Raw genomic sequence first — 23,547 nt, forward strand, 5'->3', positions numbered from 1 at the left:
ATCCTTTGCAAACACATCCGTATGACACCTTCAACCTGAATATGACTAGATCGTTCTCTCACCTGGTGTCTGACAGGCAAAACAGTATGTCAGGGATCTAACGTGTTCATAAAACACCAGCCTGTACCAGGAAAACCTAGTACAACACCATTTAGAATTGGCATGCCGATTGATATCCTTGGACCGAAACCGTGAATCTCTTTTCATGTCTTGAGTCCAGCCTACTGCATCAATGAGTTGGGCCACCCACAGTGTAGCAGCCAGACCCTGGGGCTCTTCTCACAGTGGGGGTGAGGGGAGGGGGGCTGCTCGCAGCTCTGCGAGACAGCCTGAAGACTCTGACCAATGCTGACTTCTCAACCATCCACTAGCTGGGAGAATAGAGAGGCTCTCAAACTCAGATTTTTCCTCGAATGTTGTCAATTTTAAAAGACCTTGACAGTGGTAAATGACCTAGTGACCTGTCATATCTCAGTAGTCGTTCCCAAGCTACCGCTCTTAAAATGAGCTGGAGAAAAGCGAACGCAGCAAATAGGTGGTAGAGGTGTCCAGAGCACAACCACAACGTAACCGTAAGCACGTCCTAACCTGACCACAACATAACAACCATCAAAACACTTTTTGGGGAAACCCAGCTCAAGCAAACTATATCCAGCCGCCATCTCACCTGCCACCCATCCACAGCCATTCCCAACCAAGACAAAATGGCGTCCCTACTTACGGTCGCTACAGAACGAGCCTCCATAGGACGTCATGGTGCAGTCACAGGTGAAGCCCTCCCACTGCTGGAGACACACGCCCTGATTGTAGCACGACTCCTCCGTACAGGTGGTGCTGGGTCCTGCAGGGACAGAGGTAAACAAGTTTGGCGGCAGTCAAGGAACTTACCCCTAGAAGCAAATTCATTGTAGAAGAGTTGACATGCTAATTAGCCTACTGAGTCATGGAGATCAAGTGCTGTATCTATTTTGGGAGAGTCTGCTAATTGCTGTAAACCTAGAAAAGAAGTCCTGGCTTGGCTGAGAACTAGGTCCCAGATGGAAGTTCCGGTGGATTGATTCTGTTAGGACTGGAGTAAAATCTGCTGTTGGCTGTTTTACAATCTTGTGCAATTTCATGGAAACTTGTTTTATTTGTTTATGATCAGTGTGTAACTCTCAGAGAAGCACAACACTGAATACATCTTCCCCAGGGCACAGGTATGACTTAGCAGGCTTTCCCCTTGTGAGATAATAAATCCTCGGAATCATGTTGGACTTGGTCAACCTATAGTAGGTAGAATTTGTTTCACATATTTGCAACACAGAGGGGACATCCACTGTCCACAGAGTGATTGAACAATTTCCTGTCAGTGATTGCTTCCTTGACATCCATTGGCTTTTATTTTACATTGATATGGAGAATTATATTCACAATGGTGGTTCTTTCAGCTGAACATGATTTGATCAAGGCTTGTTATAAAACAAATTCAGATTGAATGTGGCATAATTCAAGGTTAAAACTTGTGTGATCGTCAGTCAGGAGGTACGCATCTGTCAATTAAAGTTGCAATTGTGGGGAAACTTGGATTTAAAACAGTTAAATCAGTATTTTTTAATTTTCTTTCCCAACCTAGACATGGATGGCTGAAGACATTAAATTGTCAATTAAAAGAATCCACCATTGTCATTTCTCAAAGGAATTCCTCATACTTATTCTAACTGCTTCATAGTGTGGGTCTTTAAGACATATGGTTCATTCGATTGCATGTACCAGCATCGAGACACTGGGAACATATTGGGCACAGGAAATCAAAAAAGGTGTGTTCATGTAGATGTGTTACTATAAAACTAAGTTTGGGCTACTACAACCAGTGAGAGACCCTAGCTTGAAGAAAGCTAGAAGCACACACCAAAAAGGGATGAACAAATTATTGTCATTATAAACTCAATTAAACTAAACACAAATGCAACAAATTGTTTGACGCCAAACTAATTTGCTTCAGCAGACAAACAAACATTTGGGCTTTTTTCAAAAAGCCCAATTAAAATGCTCCACTTGTGACAGATGAATAAATGCTTCCCAAGAGATAGTTTTCCCCAATTTCCAAAACGGCCATCCAAGTTAGATGTCTATATTTTATCAGTTTATGTTTTAATTGCCCACAGAGCTTATTACTATATTAATCACTAATTAATAAAGGATCCCCTGAGCTATTAATTAAACATATTGCCTCTGTTAGTACTGAAGTCAATCACAATTTAATCGCCATGTTGCACTACCTGCTGTTATCGATCAACCACAGCATGATCAGAACCTGAATGAAGCCTTCAGCTTTGGTTGGAGAGGTATTGTGGTGAGTTTTAGGGGAGTCGATATAAATAAAACTAAAGCAAATTTTGAAAATTTTGAAGGGACAATAAGTGCTAGTCATTAATGTTAACAGTACTCAACTACTCAATACGTAACCCTTTTACATTGACACCTGTTTTTGAAGCTAACAGCTGGGGGTAGAGTGAGACATCTGGGGCCTCATGTATAAAGGATTGCGCAGCTTTCATACCAGAAGATGGCGTAAGGCCAAAACTCAAAAAGTAACTACGCACAGAAATATTCACATGCATAAAACAGGTTGTACGCCAGATCCTGCGCACCTTTCCTTTATAAATCACAATCAACGTGAGATTGAACGAGCCACTGACCCCGCCTTGCCTCCTGCCATAAATGAATATGCAGATTGGACTATAAATGAGCTCCTGAGGTAATTCCTTTGTCTGAATTACCGTGTTTCTTCGAATAAATGCTGCACCAAAAATGAACGTTATTTAATAAATGCCGAAGCGTTTATTTGAAGAAACACGGTAACATGGCTAAACACGCAAAAAAAAAGAGAGACTGAGAGAGGTAGATGCGAGAAAATGTGTCATGTTTGGCAGCCTGTCCTCAGGTATTAGCAACAAAAGAATGTCGGCGGAGTGGAAAACGATCAATATTTGCGCCATTTCTTGTTTTTAACCTGTAGCACTTTGAGATTTAGCTCAATGTAAAGTGTATTACAAATCAAATCCTTATTATTATTATAGGGCCATAAATGCTGTGGTTTCAGAAAACTGGACCATGGCAGAAATTAAGAAGAAATGGTCTGATGTAAAACTTTGAATTAAGAAACGAGTGGTGACGCATTGTAACAGCATGGCAGCTATAGGGTTAGAGTGATTTCCTGAGTGATTTTGTAGTTCGTTTGACACCCTCAAGTTTAACAGGAGTTATTAGGTGGTGGCGGATTAAACAGAAGGCTATAGCATTTCTCGTTTTGGGTTTTGGCATTTTTATGTGATCATCCACATAAATGATCAAACTTTTATTTTGATGTGTTATGAATAGTCATAAACGTAGTGTTATTTTGTAAGGTGAGTTTTGGCAGTTTTCAGTTAGAATGTGCCATGTTACAGAGCCAGACAAGACTTTGAGGACGGTCTGCACATTCTCACGTCTGCTCAAAACTTTCCGTGACGGCCCGCACATTCTCACGTCAAGTAAATCTTTATACATGACAAAGTGTGCGTGAAAACCAGCGTAGACCAAACCAAGCTTTTTGTGCGTACGCAACGTTTATAGCCTACATGAGGCCCCTGGACTATATAACATCTGAACTACTTTATTCACTCTTTCTGTCCTTCCCTTTTCATCATCAACTATCTTTCCCTCCCATATTTCCAGCGTGAGTCAGCAGAGTTGGCTGAAAGTGTATGGACTGTGAGTCTTTCGCTGCCCCTGGCAGCTATCAGTGCTTCAGACATAAGCTGAGTCAGGGACTTTTTCTGGTGCATCAAAATCTGAGCTCAGGTCCCGACCCTGGTCGGGCGTCTGGGGGAACCCCAGCAGTAATGACCTTTGGCCTGCTGTCCACTCTGACCACATCCTGGAGGGTATAGCCAGAGCTAAAGATCGAGTGGAGAGATGCCCGCTAGTGCTGGAGAAGGGTGTGCTGTAGAGCTCAAATCAAATATATATAAATATAAATATATCATTTTAAATTAATAACAAATACAATTTATTATGTACAATACTAATTGTAATGTTAAAAAATGTCATAACTTTTGAAGTCCAGCCTCAGCTCAACATTTTATGAATTCCATGGTACACACTACTACAGAAAAGAAACAAGTATGGAGGACTTAAATCATAAAAGTTATGGTAACTATGGGAATTTTCACCCACTATGTCTTAATATGGACAATTACAAGCACTCAGTGCTACATATCTAATCATTAGTTCTCATTATTATCAATTGGAAGTCCCCTGTGTTTCAATCCGATAGTTTAATGCAGTTCTAATCTGTTTTCAAAGTGAAATAATTGTGGCATATGACTTGAGGCAGGTAATAAGCTGGCAGAGGTGGCGGCAGTAGCATCACTCGTTGGAACTGGAGCTGAGCTGCTGAACCAGTGTAGACCTCTGGGAAATCAATGCCGTGCACTCAGACGCTACCCGCCACCCAGGCAGCAAGCTCTGTACCCACAGCCTGCAGGTGTCATAAACACAATTAACGACCCGCCACAGACGCCAACCGATGACGTCACAGTCCAGCAACCTCACCTGCCAGCTTGGAAGCAGTCCAAAGGAATTCTGGGGGCTTTGCAAGATTGATGAATATTACGGGAGCAGTGCTGAAACTAGGTTGGGCCACTGACAATGGCATTAGGGCAGGGAAGAGAGAAAAATATACCTTCTCCCTGCGCGAGCTTTATGGTGCAATAGAATGGATAGACGGTGAAGACATGGCGAGACTGTAAAACGTGCCTCTGGCAGTGAGGCTACGGATGGTTGTATTATCTATCAGAGAATAACAGCCCAGGGAAGGCTTGCGAAACATGAACTTCAAAAACATGTAAGATATGTAAGTTGTGTTCTAAATAAGACAGTGGTAGTGGGATTGGATACAAATAAGACTTGGATTGAATGAGATTTCTAGATGTGTTATTGTTATATGATTTTCGAATTGTGATTAATTACAAACTAACATTGACTTAGTACAGTACAATGTGAAGTAAAAACATCCTCACTGCAAGAAGGTCCTGATTCAATTCATTACACTGTTGGGTGCACTGTTGGCATGCTATCCCCAAACCTGTCGGTGCCTTTCTGGGTGGAGTTCCCATCCTCTCTCCCTGCATAGAACATATTGCTCTCTTGTCTTGTTCCTGAGCCAAGACATGGGCATGAGAACTTAGAGTTGGTACACAGTCGCCAGTGATTTGGCGTCCCACAGGTCCTGGCTACCATTGGAGGAAGCACGGCATGGTAGTCACTTGTGTGTGTGTGTGCTCTCGGTGTCACCAGTCCCTGCATGTGTGTGTGTGTCACACTGTGAGACAAATAATTGTTTTTCTTCTTCTAAAACATTACTAAAATAGCAAGGGGTCACTTGAGTTTTATTTTCTAAAGGCAACCATTGATGTTAGCCTGGGCTATGTACTGGTATGTGTGATCTGGCTTGCCTGATTCATAATATGAAATACAACTTTATCGAGACACTCACCATCGCAGCCTCGTTCCACCTGACCCACCCTGTGGAGAGCGTCTGCGATCAGGTCGGGCAGTCTCCCGTTGAGGTCCACGGATGCCAGGCAGCCCTGGTAGCCGTCCTTAGACGCTATCAGTTTGGGCAAGCCGCCGTACATGGTCTTCGTCACGCCACCGATGTAGAGCTCCCCTACAAAACAAATGATAGACCAACTTTATTGCAGTTGAGGCTGACGTGTTTTTCGACCATGTTGACATTTATTGCTAATGGAAATATGAACACGTTGGTTTTTATATTAAGACAAAGACAAAGCACCAGGGAAGAAAATATCAGGGTTATGTCTAGTGTTAAAAACAAGTAATTACCCCCCCAAACAACAGCATCACAAAAAGGTTTCCACAAGACGGAAAACATGGATGCAGTCGCATTCATGTCTGCCAGACCAAAACCAACATCTTGTATTTGTCGTGTAAATTCACACACTGCCCCTTCCCAGAACAACTCTTGGAAATCCATTCCATACACAACACCTTTGTACAGTGAATAATTTAATAAATATACTGTATTTCATTGGTACTTTTTAAATTTTCTATTGGACCCTTCCAATTTTCAAAAGAGGCAAAACAGAAAATGAAAAGAATAGAGAGTAGGAATAAAAAAGAGCTGATGACACAAAGAAAACAAGGGATTGAGAAATAATTGAATTCATATCAGTTGTAATTAATTAAGCTTTTGCGGCGCTTTGGGGATCGGTGCTGTGGTATGGCAGCTAGGTCTGACCGAGGGTAAGTCAATGGAGCTGGGAGCATGAAGAAACCGAGGATCATCAGACAATAAAGAACACATGTCGAGAAAAGATAAAACTATTTTGGAATGAAAACAACAAACAAGGATTTTCCATTCTCTTTTACTCCCATTTCTTTCTCTCTCTCTTGCTCTCTCACTCTCTCTCTCTCTCTCTCTGTCTCTCTCTCTCTCTCTCTCTCTCTCTCTCTCTTTCTCTGTCTTCATCTCTCTGTCTCTCTGTCTCTCTCTCTGTCTCCATCTCTCTGTGTCTCTGGTTTCTGTCTTCATCTCTCTGTCTCTCTGTCTTCATCTCACTCTCTCTGTCTTCATCTCTCTCTCTCTCTCTCTCTCTCTCTCTCTCTCTCTCTAGCTTATCTCATTAAGAACGAGAGCTATCCTGTTACAAAACAAAAGTGTTTGATGCATTGGCACTTCAGATTGGAGGAGACAAGGACTGTCACGTTAGGAACAGCTGTTGAATCAGGTGGCGTCTCGCTAACAACACTAACCGCGATGTGGCAGAACAGCAACGTGACATTTCGAGACACATTTTGTAAGTTACATGATACTCCAGAGACTCCAGTCTCCTCCCTCCCGCCCCCAGACAGAGCTCATCATTATGGAATAAAATGGTGTACATTTTGCATGAAATGATTTATGGATGCCAGTTAAGTTGACTCAATAAATAAACACATCTGCAAAATATCCCCTAAACAAGGCCTTCAAATTGACTCGATAGATCAAAAATAACATTTTCCAAATGTTTTTGTGTATCTTTTCAAGTATGAATGCTTCTGTACAGTGTAATTGTGGCGAATGAGCTGGAAACACACAATTTTTTAAGGGCTGTGCATTATGCTCTTTAAACAGTATACATTTTATTTTGTGTACACATTTATTTATCCAACAGCCACAATTCAATTGTATTATTCCTGTTCTAGCTTGGTTTAATGTAGCTTTGCTGTATAACTTTGTCATAATAGAAATCATCAGCAAATACATATTTTAATCGCCATAAAAAGTAATCAAATGGTATACATGATACACATACCAATTCACATTTTCATGAACTATAATTCCATATAACTTGGAATTAGACACATTAAGCTTTAATGTATTACGTAAGTCCACTGGGTCAAATATGGGGGAAGTGAATTGAATAAGTTTCATAACTGATGGTTTACTGTCTTCTTCCTGAAACGAATGTGTGCTTGACACTTCATATTTCACAGTCAAGGCTATGAGGCATTGTAATCAATACCATGAATTCATTAGGTGCCTAACTGAGTGATGCCCTGAAATTGTAGAGAAGAAGAATCCCTTGGTAGAATTATGCATTTATTCTGCAGGAGACACTCTAGAAAGTGTGAACAATGCAGTTTTGGAGAAGTTTGTGACATCTTCTGAGCTTTGTTAACTTTACCTGAGAATATGTAGAATAGAGAGAAAAATGAAATATAAAAATGTTAATACATCTGTAAAATGGTTCTCCTTTTCTGATTTTACATTCAGGTTGAAGTCATGCTGTACTGTACGTGCCATGTAAAATATAGCCTTACTATTCACTGAATAATACATGTTAGTCTGGAAACGTATGATTTCCTGTACATACATTCTGGAGGGATTTGGGTTTGGTTTTCTAATGTGTTTTGGGAACATGGCTTTTGCTTCTTGGCTGTTTTTCTATCAAATAGAAGAAGATAAGGTGTTTTGGGTTTGGGGTTTTGGGTCTGTCTTATAACCACAGGTTTTTAGTGCTCAAGCAGGTATTGTAGGTTGGTCTTGTGCATAAGGCTGTTTTCGTGGTCAGGGGAGTGATGAATGCGAGTGGGCTGGAAATTCCAACCAGAAGGGACCAATTACAGACGCTTGGACACACTTCTTCTGCATGCTCACAGTTACCATAACGACCTCTCAGGGGCCCCTGGGCAGGGCCGCACTGCGTCAAGCCAGACAGAGGGCTTCTGGGATATAGCTCCCGGAGGATCTAAGACAAGTGCACACTCAGCAAAAAGCTATTTTTCCTTCCCTACATTATAAAAATAAACCTCAGATCAACATAAATGTAAGGATAATGATGTATGAGTGTGTACTATTACTTTAGAGATTCTAACCAGTGATTCTAACCAGTCTTCTGCTTCATGTGGCTTTCTTAGAAAATGGATTGAACCACAACACTTTTAATTAGGTTAATGAAAGGTACAATTGTTTTGTGTATGTTCGTGTCGGTGAACATGTCAGGTGACCCTCCATTGGACTACATGTTACGCAAAATGTTGTGCAGGAAGTTGATGGGGATTTTCTCTCGAAATTTGGGGTGAGGCTCAGTGCTACGGCACCAATTGCACCCCTCTAGACCCAGCAGTGCGTGGGTGGGGCTCAGAAACACGTGCGCCATGTTCCTGCTAGTGAGCACAGCTTTTTTTTTTTACCACCATAGTCTCTCTTCATATTTTAACAGAGCACTTAGTAATCTTGATTGTGCCAAGTATTTTTGAGATCTTTTTGACGTCTTTACATTACGCTAGCATTAATTTCACACAAAAATCATTGATTTCACCCAAAAAACACGAATCTGGCATTATTACACAATGGCCATTTGTAACAGACGTGGTCTTGCAAATTCCGTCAGAGGTACATAGGCAACCGTCCGCTCCCACCGGGAGTCAAACTCACCACCTCTGACCTCCCACGCGCCACCACTACCAACTACGCCAACGAAAAGCTAGCAATTTGTTAACGCGGGTGGCCTGTTATATACTTGAGGAGTGAGTTTCACCACACACCGGCTACAGATTGACAAGTTGTCAAGTTAGTGGGATAACATTTCTGAATCGCTGGCCAGCAAATGTGTTTGATATAAAGATTTAAATGAAAGAATATTTTTATGTTCAAATCAGTATTCTGGTTAAACGATGGGGATCTTATTTGTAAATGCTCACTTCAGCAATATTCCCTACTGCGCTTGAGGAATGGAAATGAGGGTGTCAGCTCGGGTGTTCATTATTTATGTTACGAAAAATAAGAGTTATGCCCTTCTGCTTCACAAACGCAGATTGTGTTGAAGATGTGTGACAGATTGTTGGACACTGATGACAAATTTCCCCTAAAAATGATTATTTTTTAGTTCAATGGTTGTTGATCTCTATTTAGATAGCAGGTGTTTTTCCTGTTTTGATCTCCCTGGAGATACTGATGTCAACTTGAAGAACATGGTTTGAACTGTTCAAACTTGCCTTTAGACAATACAAAGGCGCAACAACAAAGGTATTGTATTTCAGTCAAGTATTTGGCTCTGTCGGAGCATTCAAGATCAACCACTTACAGAACTTGCACAAAAAACACAAGGCACACAAACACACACACACACTACTTTCTCCAGATACTCCAGATCCAACCGCCGTACACAATAGTTTTTGTTCACTACCATGGGCTGTTACCTGTGCCCTTGAAGGGACTGAGTTGTAAAGAAATGTGTCTGTGTCTGTGTGCGTGTGTGAGAAAGATAATGTTGTGCTTCTGCATCCTCTAAAGTTCTACAGTCAAAATATTAAAGCTATGAATAATATACTGGCCACATTATCTTCTCCACCAGCCGATGCTCTAAAAGCCTCACAGGCTTGATTATATTGGAATCCTTTACTACAAAGCACATTTTATTCTATATCACCATGGGGATTTTAGGCCTGAACTGGTCTCTGAGGATCATTTGGGACTTTTCAAAGACAGGCTAATAAGTGGGTTTTCAGGAGGGTCGTAACCTAGGTAGAGGCGAACCAGGGCACCAGACAATCTCAGACAACCACCTCAGGAGAATACACTCTCCCAGGGCTATATATGTTGCAACTGTGGGCTGTCTGTGCAGAAGCTTAGGTGTGCAATCGCTCTCTTTCTGTTGGGACTTACAAATACTGTACGGTGACAGACACACAGAAAGACAGTGTTATTGGGTGCAATGAAACCAATTGCAATGAAACCAATTGAACAGAACAATGACCAATTTCTCAAACCAAACTGAACTTACCATTATTACTTTAAATACTTGAAATATATTAAATTGATCTATGTAATAGACTTGTGTCTGGAATACAAAAACACAGAAGTATAGATGAACAGAATGACACGTAACACACCTGCCAAAAATACATTGAAGTTTCACCAACACGATACTACGATGACAGTCCAGCTTTTAATAGCCAACTACAACTACTGCTACCTTCACCACTTGTGTATAAAGGGAATTGTAATGCATTGTTCTTTGGATTCTTCATCTCCTGAGACCTTCTCCTCAGTTCTGCCTTGTCCTACTGTCCTACTCCTTCCTCACCTCTTGTTTTCTCTCTGATTTACAATGATCATGGTAGAGTAGGTAAGATTGAAAACTTTCATATTGTAATATGTTTGCCTTGTAATTGATTTCATTCATTTGCAAAGTTATTAAATGCGTATTTCATTTAACTGTACTTTGACCATTCTTGCTCTGATTTAACCCATAGAGTCAAATACCTGGAATTCTATTGGTATTGGCATTATTTGGTTCATGCTAATACACTGTTCAGTTTCCCATCTTCCTTTAAACCATAGGGGAATTAGTTTAGGTTGTTTGGACAATATTTACCCCCCTACACCACCATTTACTCAGTGTCAGCTTGACATGTGGATACAGCATGTATGCCTTTCATCTCTTTTTCCACTTTATTTTACGACTGTCAACACCCTCTTCCCTTGTCTCGATTTCCCCCTTCCTTCAATCCTTCCTCCTTACCGTGTTTATCCCGCTCCCTATTTCTCCTGTCTTTAAGTTTCCCTTTGTCACTTCCTCCCCTCACTTACTCTCTCTTTCTCTCTGAGAGGTTGTCAGAGCTGTGATTGAGAGGGGGATACACACCTGTTAAAACACAAGTGTGTTCCTGCGACAACGCCAGTCTGTCAGGGGAGACATTTACTGGGCTGACCTGTCAGAGGGAAGAGCTCGGCCAATCGGACGCTGGGGATTTATGACGGATGGGGAACTCTGCCACTGGTGGAGTGTCCTAAATCAACTCCCCTCCCTTCTCTCATCCACTCTCCTCGCATCGTCGCGTTAGAGTTGTCAGCACTATGGCTTCAAAATGGCTAATGTGCTGCTCAACACTGAATTGTGGTCTAACACTCCCACTCAGACCCTAACATTGGCAGGGGACATTTTGATTGGTTCAATGGAAAAAACAATAACAACTGCTGTAAAGAAAATGATAAAGGCAATTTTTAGATGGTTTCCTCCTTTTCAGTTGCCATAACCAAGTGTATATTGACCAATAATGGACAACAGTGTTCAGCATTTTGGGACACAACCATAGAATGTTCCTTAAAACAAACGCTGTTGTCCTGGGAAAGTTTCACTTGAGAAGCATACGGAGGTATGAATGTACTCTCTCATACTTTTGTACAAAATGTGCCTTTTCATACACTTTATTCCTTTGGTGAAAAGCGTAGCAGTCAGCAGGTGATGGGGAGGAGAGTGTGTGTGTGTGTTGGGGAAGGGGAGCGGAGGGGTGAAATAGCTAAAGCTCTGAGTAATGCCATAGTAAATTGTACTGGACGACGGTTCAGGGGAAAGAATGGAAAAACACACTGCTCAATCGGAGCACTCAAGCAGCTTTGCCTATCATTTATTCAGAGAGCACTGGCACACAGAGGGAGGGAGGGAGGGAGCGAGAGAGGCAGAAAACAGCAAAAGAATTATGGAGAGAGGGGAATATCGGAGGACATGTAAACGGGGCCTGAGGTGTGGAGATAAAAAGGCCAGATCCCAACTATGATGCAGACTATGAACAGAGATTCCCGTGATGATAGTGATGGTCGGTGGATGACAGTGTTTGTGATGCCCTCTCTGTTGCTCGTGAAGGAGTGCATCGCACAGGGAAGAGGGACTACACTCCAGGATGTTTATGGGATCCGACACAAACGTGCTAATCAAGTTATTCGGCGCGCAGTTTATTTGAGATTAGTATGCAAACACATGCTATCTCTGTTTCGGCACATCTTCATCCAATCACATCTACTCCCACCGTTCATTTAATACGTACAATGGAAAATCAGACCAGGTGGAAACCTAATGCGAAGATGAAACACTCATGCATGCAGACACATATATTAATAGTCTTTCTTCTGTCTCTGTCAAGCTCACTCTGCTTCTTGCTCTAGGATAGGGACGTAAAAACTGGTTTCTCTCTCATGCCAGAATACCTAGTGTGTGTGCGCGCGCGCGCGTGTATGTGCTTGTGTAGGCGTGAGTGCGTGCATACTTTAACGCGCGCACATGTCCGTAGGAAGTATCTTCCCCTGTGGATGTCTCTCGGTATGCCTCTGCCAACTTAAATAGCCCTTAAAACATGTTAAATCTCAACACAAGGAGCACCTTTGGGAGGGGGATGATAGATAAAAAGGCCCTCTCTCATCTAACACTGCGCGTTTCCATATGGGGATACATTCACAGCTCACATTCAATTACGGACACTTCACTGCTCCTCCCCCGGCCTCCTGCAGTGTGTGGACCACACACTCTTTGCGGAGGGAGGAGAGGAGCGGGGGATGGAGGCAAGGGGAGGGGAGAGCTGAGGGCGGGAGTGTGGGGGGGGTCCTGACATTTCCTCTGTCACAGAATAATGGAAGCGCAATAAAGCCTCGTGGGCCTGAGGATGTGTGTGTGTGTGAATGTGTGTTTAGGAATGCGGGACGGCATTTAACATTTTGCCTGACTAACTGACTGCCTGGTAATTTGGAGTTTAAAACTATGTTGTATGAATAAGGCTGTTGGAGAGTTTTGAATCCCAGGAAAAATACATTCCCAATGGAGATACATATTTAAATTACAGTAGACCATTTTAAGTATGGTGTTGCAACAGGTGTCAAATCAGAAAGCCAAAAACATTGCGTGGGCATCAGTAGAGTTACCGTAAGGTCTTGGCGGCCATTCCTTTAAAATGACAGAAATGACACAGACACACACAGACTGACACACCCACAAAGTAGGCCTCTAAACAAGTGAATTCTAGAAAGGAGAGGGGAGACCTCCTCCCTGAGCGCCCTGCCTCCCCCCTGCGTGCCTGACGTCGATAGCCATTAGGCCGAGGCGCGCTGATCGATGGCGGGCCAATTTGCGGCCAGAGAAGGCGTGTGTGGCGCATAGCCACAGCTGTTTAAAGACATCAGCCGACACCAACAGCAACGTGCCCACCTTGGGGACTCGGCCAATCATATCCACGGCCCTGCAATAACCAAGAACTAGCACGGAGAAGGCGTTAACGCTTCAGGTCCCTGGCTGATAACTGTGATCGGTTTCACAGATAGAGTAGGAGACAACGTCGAATACTATGATTGGGAGGTTGAAAAGAGATTTCTTTGGATTTGATGAACTTTGCAAGGATCTTTTATTCTAATTTGGAGCCATCTTTGACTCTTTTCAGTTGGAACACACTTCAGTTGAAAAGTATTCCGCTGAGGGTTAATATTCTATGACAAGGGCGTCATTCTGATGATTGAAATGTAAATATTTTCTCTGGCACCTTGTTGTACCATGTGGCCCATGCTTATTAGACCTACATTGTGAATCCATCTACCTCTGCCAGATACAAATGATTATTGGGCCAAATTAAGCTTTAGTCTGGCAATGAAGACATTTTAACAAGAGTAATTATGTTTTACCGCCACTACTGGTGCCATTATTGAAAGGTTAAGGATCATTCGTGGAATAGCAAGTGTTGAGGAGAAAGAGATTGCATTGAACACATTGCTTTTAACGCCATTCTGCTGGACTTTTAAAGGGGATAATTGATTCCACCTCAATAGGTCAGGATAAATTGAAAAACCAAATTGTAGTGCCATCATTTTTTCTGAAGGCAAAATGCAGTTCAGATGTGTCTGGCAGTAGCCAGGTAAAAAAAACATCTACACTTAATGCATCTACAATTCAGCTAATACAATACATTTGAATTTTAACGGTAATTGAAATTTGAAAACATACACAGGCTTCAGCATACTCTGATCTCCGCTTTGTTGGGCCTGGCTTGTATTCATCCTGACCATTTATCCTCATGGCTTTATTCTAGTGAGATCACATGGCCTTGGTGAGGAAGTCTTGGACAATGGTCGGCATTAGCATTGCGGTGCTTCGTGCTGAGTTTCGGTATTGTTCTCGGATTAGCGCGTAGCGACAGATTAGCTTGGTTTGCTGTGGGCCTGTGCCACGGTAGAACCTGGCTATGGGGTGATTGAACGGGTAATCTTAATTTTCCTGCTGGCACCAAAGGCTCTTTGTAAAAATAGGTGTACCTGACCTCCTCCTCCCCTTCCCTCCATTCCAACTCTCATTGTGATCCAATTGGTCCCACTGCAAGTAGAAAATAGACCTTGTTTTAATTTGTTCATTTTTATTTATTTATTTTGTGCAAGAGTAAGCTTGAGAGAATGTCTAGAAAACAGGGACAGATCGAATTAGGATCAGGTGTAACTAATTACAACTTCTCTCCAGCTCCCTGGCAGTCGTTTTTTATTTTGTATTTTTTTTTATAACATGCAAGTTCTTGCATTGTTATTTTTTCATCTTTCCGTCCCTGCATTAAAGGATGACAGTATTATCTTTGGCGTTGTCATGTCATTAACATAATGAGGCTAGGATATCCCCTTAGGCCTGTTTGTGTTTTTGTTTACAGGGAGACACTTCTTCTTAGTGCACATGACTAGTGCGGTTTGCTTCAACTGTATCTCAGGGGGAGAAAAACCTCCCAACTTAACATCACCAAAAAGGAGCCTCAGCATAACAAGCAAAGTATTTTTATTTCTATTTGTTTTGTCTCATATTTGTGGATTTAACCCTATGTAAGCTGCAGTATCATTCTTTTCTTTACATGTTTGTTTTGCAATTTTCTGTGCAGAGAGAGGACACAACAATTCGTAATTTGAAGACTGTGTTGGATAGTAACGTGATAGCAGGGCAAACTAAAAGGGTAATGAATTCCCTTGAGCAAGAAAAGGATTAGAAAGCTATTCATTGTTGCCTCTTTATGTATTAAGATACAAAGGCCATTTTGTTTCAAAGCCTGATTGGACGCTAATATACTTTGAGGGATAAATATGAGATATGAATATGTGTCTAAATAGCCTTCAACAATATGTAAAAGAGAGAGAATGTGCACTTTGGGATACAAAACATAATTGTAAATGTCAGGCAGTGAGCTTAGCCACAAAGTCCTAACACTTTTCCATAGCTACTGTTTGTGGCTGGGGAAATGTTTGCTAGTGGAAAACATTTCCTGGCTTTTGATTTCATTCAGGGCTAATTAACGCACCAGCCACAGAGGAGCAGGGGGTAGAGATGGATCACAACTGAATCAAGGGTCCCCCTAGTTCTTAAAAGCTAGGTCCCAAAGCCAAGTCGGGAGCAGTAATCAAAACTGCTAATAATGTGCTGATAGTGTTGTGTTAATGAATATTGAATGTAAAACACACAAATGAAGCAATCCGCAAAGCCAGAGCAATGACTGTTGTGGCTATTGCAGGAAAAGCTTACTAAGGGCTAGCCTGATTGATCAGATTATTATAAAATTATTATCAGTAAATTAAAAAATATTTCATCAGTATACCTTACCTTCCCCCCATCCTCCCACACTGGGAAGCTAACTCGGGTTCTCTGAATCATAAACATGGCAACCACATCTCTAAACACGATTGTGTGTTACATAATCACCTATGCCACCAAAAGGCTAGTTCTTCAATGGTTCGGTTGGGTGGGATTCCTTCTGAGGAGTGAGTTTAACCAATCCAATTTGGTTATGCTGACTTCAGACTTAGATTTGACTTATCTAGGCTTTCATAGAGCATGACAGTAAGTTCAACATCTGCTTATGTGTGAATCTGCCCATGTGATTGGAACTCCACCAGCAGACAAAAGTGTATCCACTTTTGAGTCTCCTGAGGCCCACTATATTGTTTCCTCATCATGATTAAACAGACAAAAAGGACACAGAAACATCATTTCACTACAAAACAATCACTTTCCAAGAAAGAGACATCCTTTTTTTCAGCCTGGGATCACTCAAAATGCACGATCGGGAGAACAGGCACAGGAAACCACCAATCCCATATGTGTGTGTGACAGGGGGGTGCATTTGTGTGTTAAAACAATACACCAGTTAGGGGAATAGGGCGAAAGGAGGAGGACTTGGGAATTTAGTTCATGGCTTGACTGTTCAATGAGACTTGGGGATTCAGGAAAGTGACATCATTCTCCAGCAAAGATCTTCTGGAACTAGATTTACAACTATTATTCTTCCCACGAGCAACATGAAGCTGTTTGCTATGTCCTGCAGTCTCCTGCAGGCCCAGAGGAAAAAAGGGCTGTAAAATAAGGAAATGCAAATAAAACTATACAAAACAACTTCACAAAAGCCAACAGATTAATGACACAGACGGAGTAGCCCTTTGTGGGAATTGAGACAGGGTTTATAGTGACGCCTCAGCTTGTGCTTGGTGAGCCAGAGTGCCTCCATGTTGGCAATGAAATGACAAAATGGCTGCCCCCTCCTTGTCTTTACAAATTGCTGTCCTTCTGTTTCTTTTAAGGAAACTAATTGTTCAATGGGGCGTTGGTGATTTTGTTCGTTTGCGGTATGCAAATTAGGTTGATTCTCACCGCATGGTGCTTTGGCGGGGTATGGCGGGCTTGTTTGTTGAGCAAGTCTTCTGTGTGGTGGTTTATGGGATGTATTGGAGGACTGTGACTCATCATTGTATGAGCTAGAGAGACATTTTGCAAAAAGAGGGGAATGCAGATCTAATAGTATATATAGTACAAATCATGCCAGTACACACCCCATCGTGTATGTGTATGATCTATGTCTGACCCCATGATTCTCTATACCTGACAAATCCTCTCTGCATTCCCATTGCTCTGTCTCACTATTGATTGGCAGGTGTCACTCAAGACTTGATGACTGCAATCAATCCGGAAAAACCTCAGCAAACCCCATCAATTAGAGTTAGAACATTCTGGATTATTGGAGCATATCAAGCCAGGAAACATAGGAAGATGGCCTGTCAAAGTGTCATGATTTATGAACTGGAAGCGGACCAATGAAATGACAACGCTATATCAGGATAGAGAAAGGTTTGTTAGGAGTTGGCTGGGATAAAAGTTACTAGATTGGATGTTCAATGATCACACGTTAAACTGTAGACCTAACTCTTCTACTGATGCTCTTTCATTCAGCAACCTTAATCCTATCTGTCTGAATGCCTAAACTGCTCCTGCAATTCCTGACATTAAGACACTTGACAATACCATGTGTTAGTTTCTCTTAGACGCTGAAGATCATCATTTCTGAGGCTGAGTGGCCTCTCTCCCTCGTCCTTGTGCCCATGAAGCCTGGGCAGAGTGCCACCCATCTATAATCTACCCTCTTATGATTTATACGCTTCTTTATCATTTTATTATATTATACCCTTTTAATTGCGCCACCCTTACCCTGGCAAAACGTAGCCAGAGAGAGACAGAGACAGCGAGAGAGAGAAAGACAAAGAGACAGAGAGCAAGATGTTGCGAGGTATCTCACTTTGTGAGAAAGCGAGAGAGAAAGAACAAAACAGAGGCTGAGAGTGAGAAACAAGAGAGAAAGGGGAAAGAGAGATGTCTTTCACTCAATGGAGAAAACTTATTTTTAGATTTGGACTTTCCAGATACTTCAGCAGCACCCCAGAGACACCGTGGCTCACCACACTGCCTCCCCAAACACCTCATCACCCCCCCCCCCCCCCCATCACAAGACTCACTGCTATCCCAGAGACCACATTTGAGTGAATCACTGTGAGCAAAGATAAGTGACAATTTTCTCTTGGACGTCATACACCTCCAATAGTTTCAATAGGGCCCCGTAAGGATAGGGCCTTTTGCTCCTTTTGGATTTGAATTCAACCATGTTTTCTCAGAAATCGGAGTCATTGTTTTGTTTTTTTTCATGCTCGTTTACCCTCTACTGTGCCCAACTTGCTCAAGAGTCAACATAACCATGTAATCAATATTTCAGTCTTTCTGTCTAAAACCTGCAATTACACAGTCTCCTTTTCTTTGGTACCGCCTGCACTGTTACAATGGAACACAAGTTCACACCAAAGTGGCTTTTAACCAGGATGTATTTTTGAGGATTTATCCCAGCAGGAGCGAGGAGAAGTAGGAGGGAGATAGGGGGAGATAAAGAAAGAGCGAGGAAGAGAGAAACCTACTACTGATACTATATCACCAGGGTCGTTTTTCTTTTTTTGGAAAGGTAGATGTGGTTTATAGTCAAGGTTTTTTTTGATTGGTTGGGGACTATGCAAGGGACAGTGTGACCAACGTGAAGAACATTGAAAAAAGCAGATCATCTTTCAAGGTGAAGAGGATGGAATGGCGTGAGAGTCGCCGATGCCAGGCTTTTGTTAGAATTAATTTTTGCCTCGAGTCCACTCTTGTTTGGCGGACAGATTTAAGCTTGGCACGGGGAGCGGGTCTCTCTTCCCCTCTCTCCTGCTAAATCAAACATACCCAAAACTCCTGAGCTGGCATACATTTGAAAGCTGAACAAACAGAACAGGAATAAAAAGCTGTGTGCATGCACAGACACACAGCGCTTCACATACAACAGTGCACGAACACACATACTGTGTCTAAAAAAAAGATGTCAAAATATGTCGATATCTCTTGTATATATTTATGTATTTTTAGGTACTAAATCAACCAGATGTGACAAACCATCCTAAAACGAATTCTTTTCTGGCAGCTTAATCGACACCTTTCAACCATCATATCAGTGTTCAAACCTCAACTGTATGCTATCAGTATACATCTTTCATGAGTCACAGACATAGTCATCGTTTCCTACTGTTAGAGCTACAAGGGTTGCCTTTATCCACTGTGCATACTTAGGGCAGTTCACTTAAGACCCATGAGTAGAGTTATTGAGTAGTTCACTAAAGGTAACAAAGGATCCGAATGAGGAGCATGAGCATAATTCAGACAGCGCAGGATGTTTCAGCTCTCAATGACTCTTGAAGGAGAAATCTACATCCAATGAAATATTTTGAGAACAGAGTTTAAAGGTTCAGTTCGGCAATCAGGGACACCAACCAAAGTGTCGCATCTGGTCAACCAGGAATGGTACGTGTGGTATGTTCGATATAGGAAAATCTGGGTCAGAGATTCATAAAGTAGATGTTTGGATTGTTGCGGTGGGGTGCTGTGGTGAACATTTGAGATTAGCCAGTCCTAAAATGGGTTGTTTAGATAGTACATTTAGAGCAATGCCTACCTTTGAGGTCCAGGTTGCGGGCTCCATTGGAGTGCTGAGTGACGGTGCGTGAGTCGATCTTGAGCGTGTGCACGTTGTTGGCGTCCCGAGAGACCACCACATTGTGCCATTGATTGTCGTTGAGTGGCTTGTCAGAGTTGCCCTTCATGAGTGAAGGGCCATTGCCAAGGTCAAATACATAGTGGACGTACCTGTGGGAGACAAAAAGTGGTCAGTAACAAGTGTGCGTGTATGTGTGTGTGTGTGTGTGTGTGTGTGTGTGTGTGTGTGCGAGAAAGAGGACGAGGGAGTGGGTGTATTCAAGATATGAAGCAAAGGTTGTTTTTCTTTACTTCTCTAAACACATTACAGAAGTAAAAAGTGTGACGATAGGTTGGATTTTTTTTTCCCATTATCAAATACAATTACAACTGTTCAATGGGGCCGACGTCACCAAGGTGATGGGGGACAATCTCAACCAAGACATGGGGCATTCAACTGCAGACAAGCTCAATTAGGAAGACAGACAAAAATCCCTACTCTTCCTCTTCCCCTCCTCTTCTTCCTGTGAGGCTGAATCAACGGGTACTGTACACACTTTGACTTTGCATCCTCTTATGCTGGAACAATTGTACTATCTGTATTCACACTGTCTAGCTTACATCTTCTAAGGGGTGGTAACTGATCAAAATAGTGGGAAACGGTCATTTAACTTTATGAGACTGGAATTATTATAAAAAGCTGCATTTCTGCCCCCCCACCACCACCACCACCACAAATTCCATGAAATTTGACATAATTTTGTTTCTCCTTTTACAAGTCACATTTTAGGAATTATTTAGTGTTGTTTGATTTCAACAAAGTTTAGCATTTAACAGACAAACTACAAATGAATAGTTCTTGGTCTTCCAAAGGCATACATTTTTACATTATTTTCTTATATTTAAACTTGCTGGATCTCTTGCTGGAAGTATTGGAAGTACTGGAAGTATTTCACACCCTCGGGTAAGATAGCTATAGGATAATCATAGGATTGACACTGATACAAACTGTATGAAAAAGAGTGGGGCTTTCAAGTCACTATTACAATCGGGCTATCACATTCCGGTCATCTGTCCTTATAGCCTCTGGTTGTCAGTTTTGTTACTTTGCTGTGGCTAAACTCATAATATTTCCATTGTTTGAACAGTTGAACAGTGACCACTCTTTAATCATCAAAGTTAGGGTTAGATTTATGAGGTATGTACCCTGTAGTCATATCAAATCTATTTGCCTGTTGAGGAGTAGCTAACCCAATGGTCCCCGGCTTTACAACTTTCTCATTCTCTGCTTCTCTCGTGTGATCTCTTGAGGTGCAGATCTAATTTATTTGTATATATCCAATTCATGTATGAGACTATTTTTACTAAGTTATTTACAATGAGACTGCTAAATAAATGTGTGTTAAAGCCTAAATATCAATTACTCCAATCAAGAAATCCAATTTAACTCTAAATCCATTAATCTTTCTGCATCTGTCTGTGCGTCTGTGGCTCCAGAACCGGGCTTTCTGTGAAGTATAAAAGAGCCAAGTATTTCTCTTAGGCCCCAAGGACATGGATTGTTGACTTTGAAGTTGTTTCGATGTGTGGTTCACGACAAATATATAAATATTGAATCAGATGTTTCATTGTCTGCCACCTAGCGTTTGGCCAACTGGCACTGCACTAGCATTCATTCACAACACATTAATGAGACTCATAGAAACAAGCTAGCATATATGGAAGGGATTTCACAAGAAACTAACTGGAAGCACAGGAGCCCCTTTGTCCCTGAACATATTATTTTTCATATCGCCACGAGTACAAAATGGGGGGCAAAGAGTCAAGGATACTTTTCCTATCGTATGAGGAGGACGTCAAGTGAGGTTAAAGCATGTAGCGTTAACTGTATCTATCACCACCAAGTGTTCGATTCCTAGCTCTTTGTCGTTCATAAGCTAATGTTAGCTAAAGCTATTCACGTGGCTTATGGGTTGTGCAGCCTGCTAAGTGTAGTAATGGCTAACTGACAAGGTTATTCAGCTAATTGTTCCACATTTCTCTTGTTTGATTAGAAATGTGGAAATGTACAAGAGACAGCACATGAAATATATAGGCCTACCATGGACACTGCACTGGTTAATAAAATAAGGAAACAAATATATGTATTTTCCCATTGTACTTTCTGACACTCTCACTCCGCTTGCCTTCTGTCTTTCACTCCTCTCTCTCTATTTGTCTCTCCATTTCAGAGCAAAGGGATGTGTGTTGGATCGAAGTGAAGTGGACCTCCAGCTGCTTAATAGCATGCTCCTGAACAGTAGAATTCCCCACCTCAAGAAGGTCCACACATTATACAGTACCCCCAAAACCACTCAGTCTATTTCAGTTTTTTCGAAGGTCAATATATAGGAACACCTCTCTCTTTCTCTTTCCCCCCTCCATGTACCCCAGGGCTGACAAGGTGCCATCTTTCATTTGTGCAGACAAAATGGTTGTCTTTTGTTTGCCTGGTTAAGACTACTGTCAGCGTGCAGTGTTTATCCTGTCTCTGTTCCACATGTCTTTGTCTTTGTTCCTGCTGGAAAAGGCAGTTTAGGCCTTTTGTTTGGTAACAATACTAGCCAGAGAGGAGGAGGGGCAGGGAGATACATTCATATCTCAGCAGGAATGGTTGAACAGCATTGCAGGTATAACAAAGGTATGCCATTCACAGACATGTTATTCAACACTGCTGTTCATAATTTAACAACTACATAGGAAGTTTCACAGGCTCAGAAAATACATTCAGCTGACTTCGTGTTTATCCAGTTTATTTGGAGAGACATCAGATATTTACCGTGGAGAACACAATGTTTTCTCCAACTTCTGGGTCTCACCCCTAAAACCTGTTTTCGCCATTCAATACTGCCATAAACCAAACTGATTATTTTTGCTCCCAGAAATTTAGTGCACCCTTTCTCTCCAACAAGAATTGATTCACAGCACAGTTGGTTCACATCCTAAATTATTTTCCACAGCTCAGCTACCCCAAATGTGCAACCACCTCTTTTTCGTTTTCCTTTTTTTTTTACTGAGAACTGGATTTGACATCTTATTGGACCATAAATGGCTTTCGAAATATTGCATGATATTTGCCTCAAAAAATCCACCACTCTCAGTAATTCAGATGGCAACTCTCTGCATATCGTCACTGATGACATACGAGGCACTGACCCACGCCATGACATGACGTGTTCACGCTCACCCTTTGACCAGCTCCACGACGATGAAATCACTGCCATCTCCCGAGTTAAAGAGCAGCAGTCCGTCAGACGTGGTGGTCTTGAACTGAAAGAAGAGGTGCATGGAGGCGTAGGCCTGCAAAGTGGCTAGCGCTAGGTAGCTGCCTTTCGTTCGAAACGTCACTGGGTCGGCGATGATGTGGCGCATGCCGAAGCGAGCGTTGAGCTCGCAGTAGGAGATGTCTCCGTTCTTGCACTGGTCGAGGTAAGGAACCCCGTTGAAGGTGAGGCCCTGCAGGTGCCCGATGAAGTTGGAGGGCACCACAGAGATGAATCTGCGTTCGGTCATGATGCCTGTCTCAATGTTGTGGAACTCCAGTCGGGTGTGGCCGCCGGTCATCTGGCCTGGTAGGAGTAGAGGGGGTCAGAGGTGTGAGGTGCGAGCAGAGACTTGGGCAACATAACAACACATTTGGATGTGTTAGTACTCTAAAAACAAAGTATACAAAAGTTAGCTTCGATGCAATTATTTTCTTTCGATCACCCCCCCCACACACACACACACACTCATCCCACACATTATTTCGGTGTGTCCCTCGTACACATAGCTGACAGTAACATGTACAGCAATGATCATTACAAAGATGCAGATGGAAAACATAGAAGCGCTCAACACCCCCAGCCACACAGGGTCTCCCTTCCCCTGACAC

General features: G+C 42.2%; 1 protein-coding gene across 1 annotated transcript in view; it reads right to left on the reverse strand.

Annotated features, from left to right (window-relative positions):
• Nucleotides 1-23,547, reverse strand: part of LOC146222327 (neurexin-2-like) — a 282,700-nt gene that overhangs the window by 224,772 nt on the left and 34,381 nt on the right. The window contains exons 7-10 of the mRNA XM_084691157.1: nucleotides 22,861-23,242; nucleotides 19,615-19,805; nucleotides 5,522-5,695; nucleotides 722-841 (exon numbers count right to left, since the gene is read on the reverse strand). Coding sequence (XP_084547283.1) covers nucleotides 722-841; nucleotides 5,522-5,695; nucleotides 19,615-19,805; nucleotides 22,861-23,242 — 867 coding nt within the window. The remainder of the gene's footprint in view (nucleotides 1-721; nucleotides 842-5,521; nucleotides 5,696-19,614; nucleotides 19,806-22,860; nucleotides 23,243-23,547) is intronic.

This window comes from Hypomesus nipponensis, chromosome 25 (assembly GCF_054491055.1).
Source record: "Hypomesus nipponensis isolate SF chromosome 25, ASM5449105v1, whole genome shotgun sequence".
Taxonomy (NCBI): Eukaryota; Metazoa; Chordata; class Actinopteri; order Osmeriformes; family Osmeridae; genus Hypomesus; species Hypomesus nipponensis.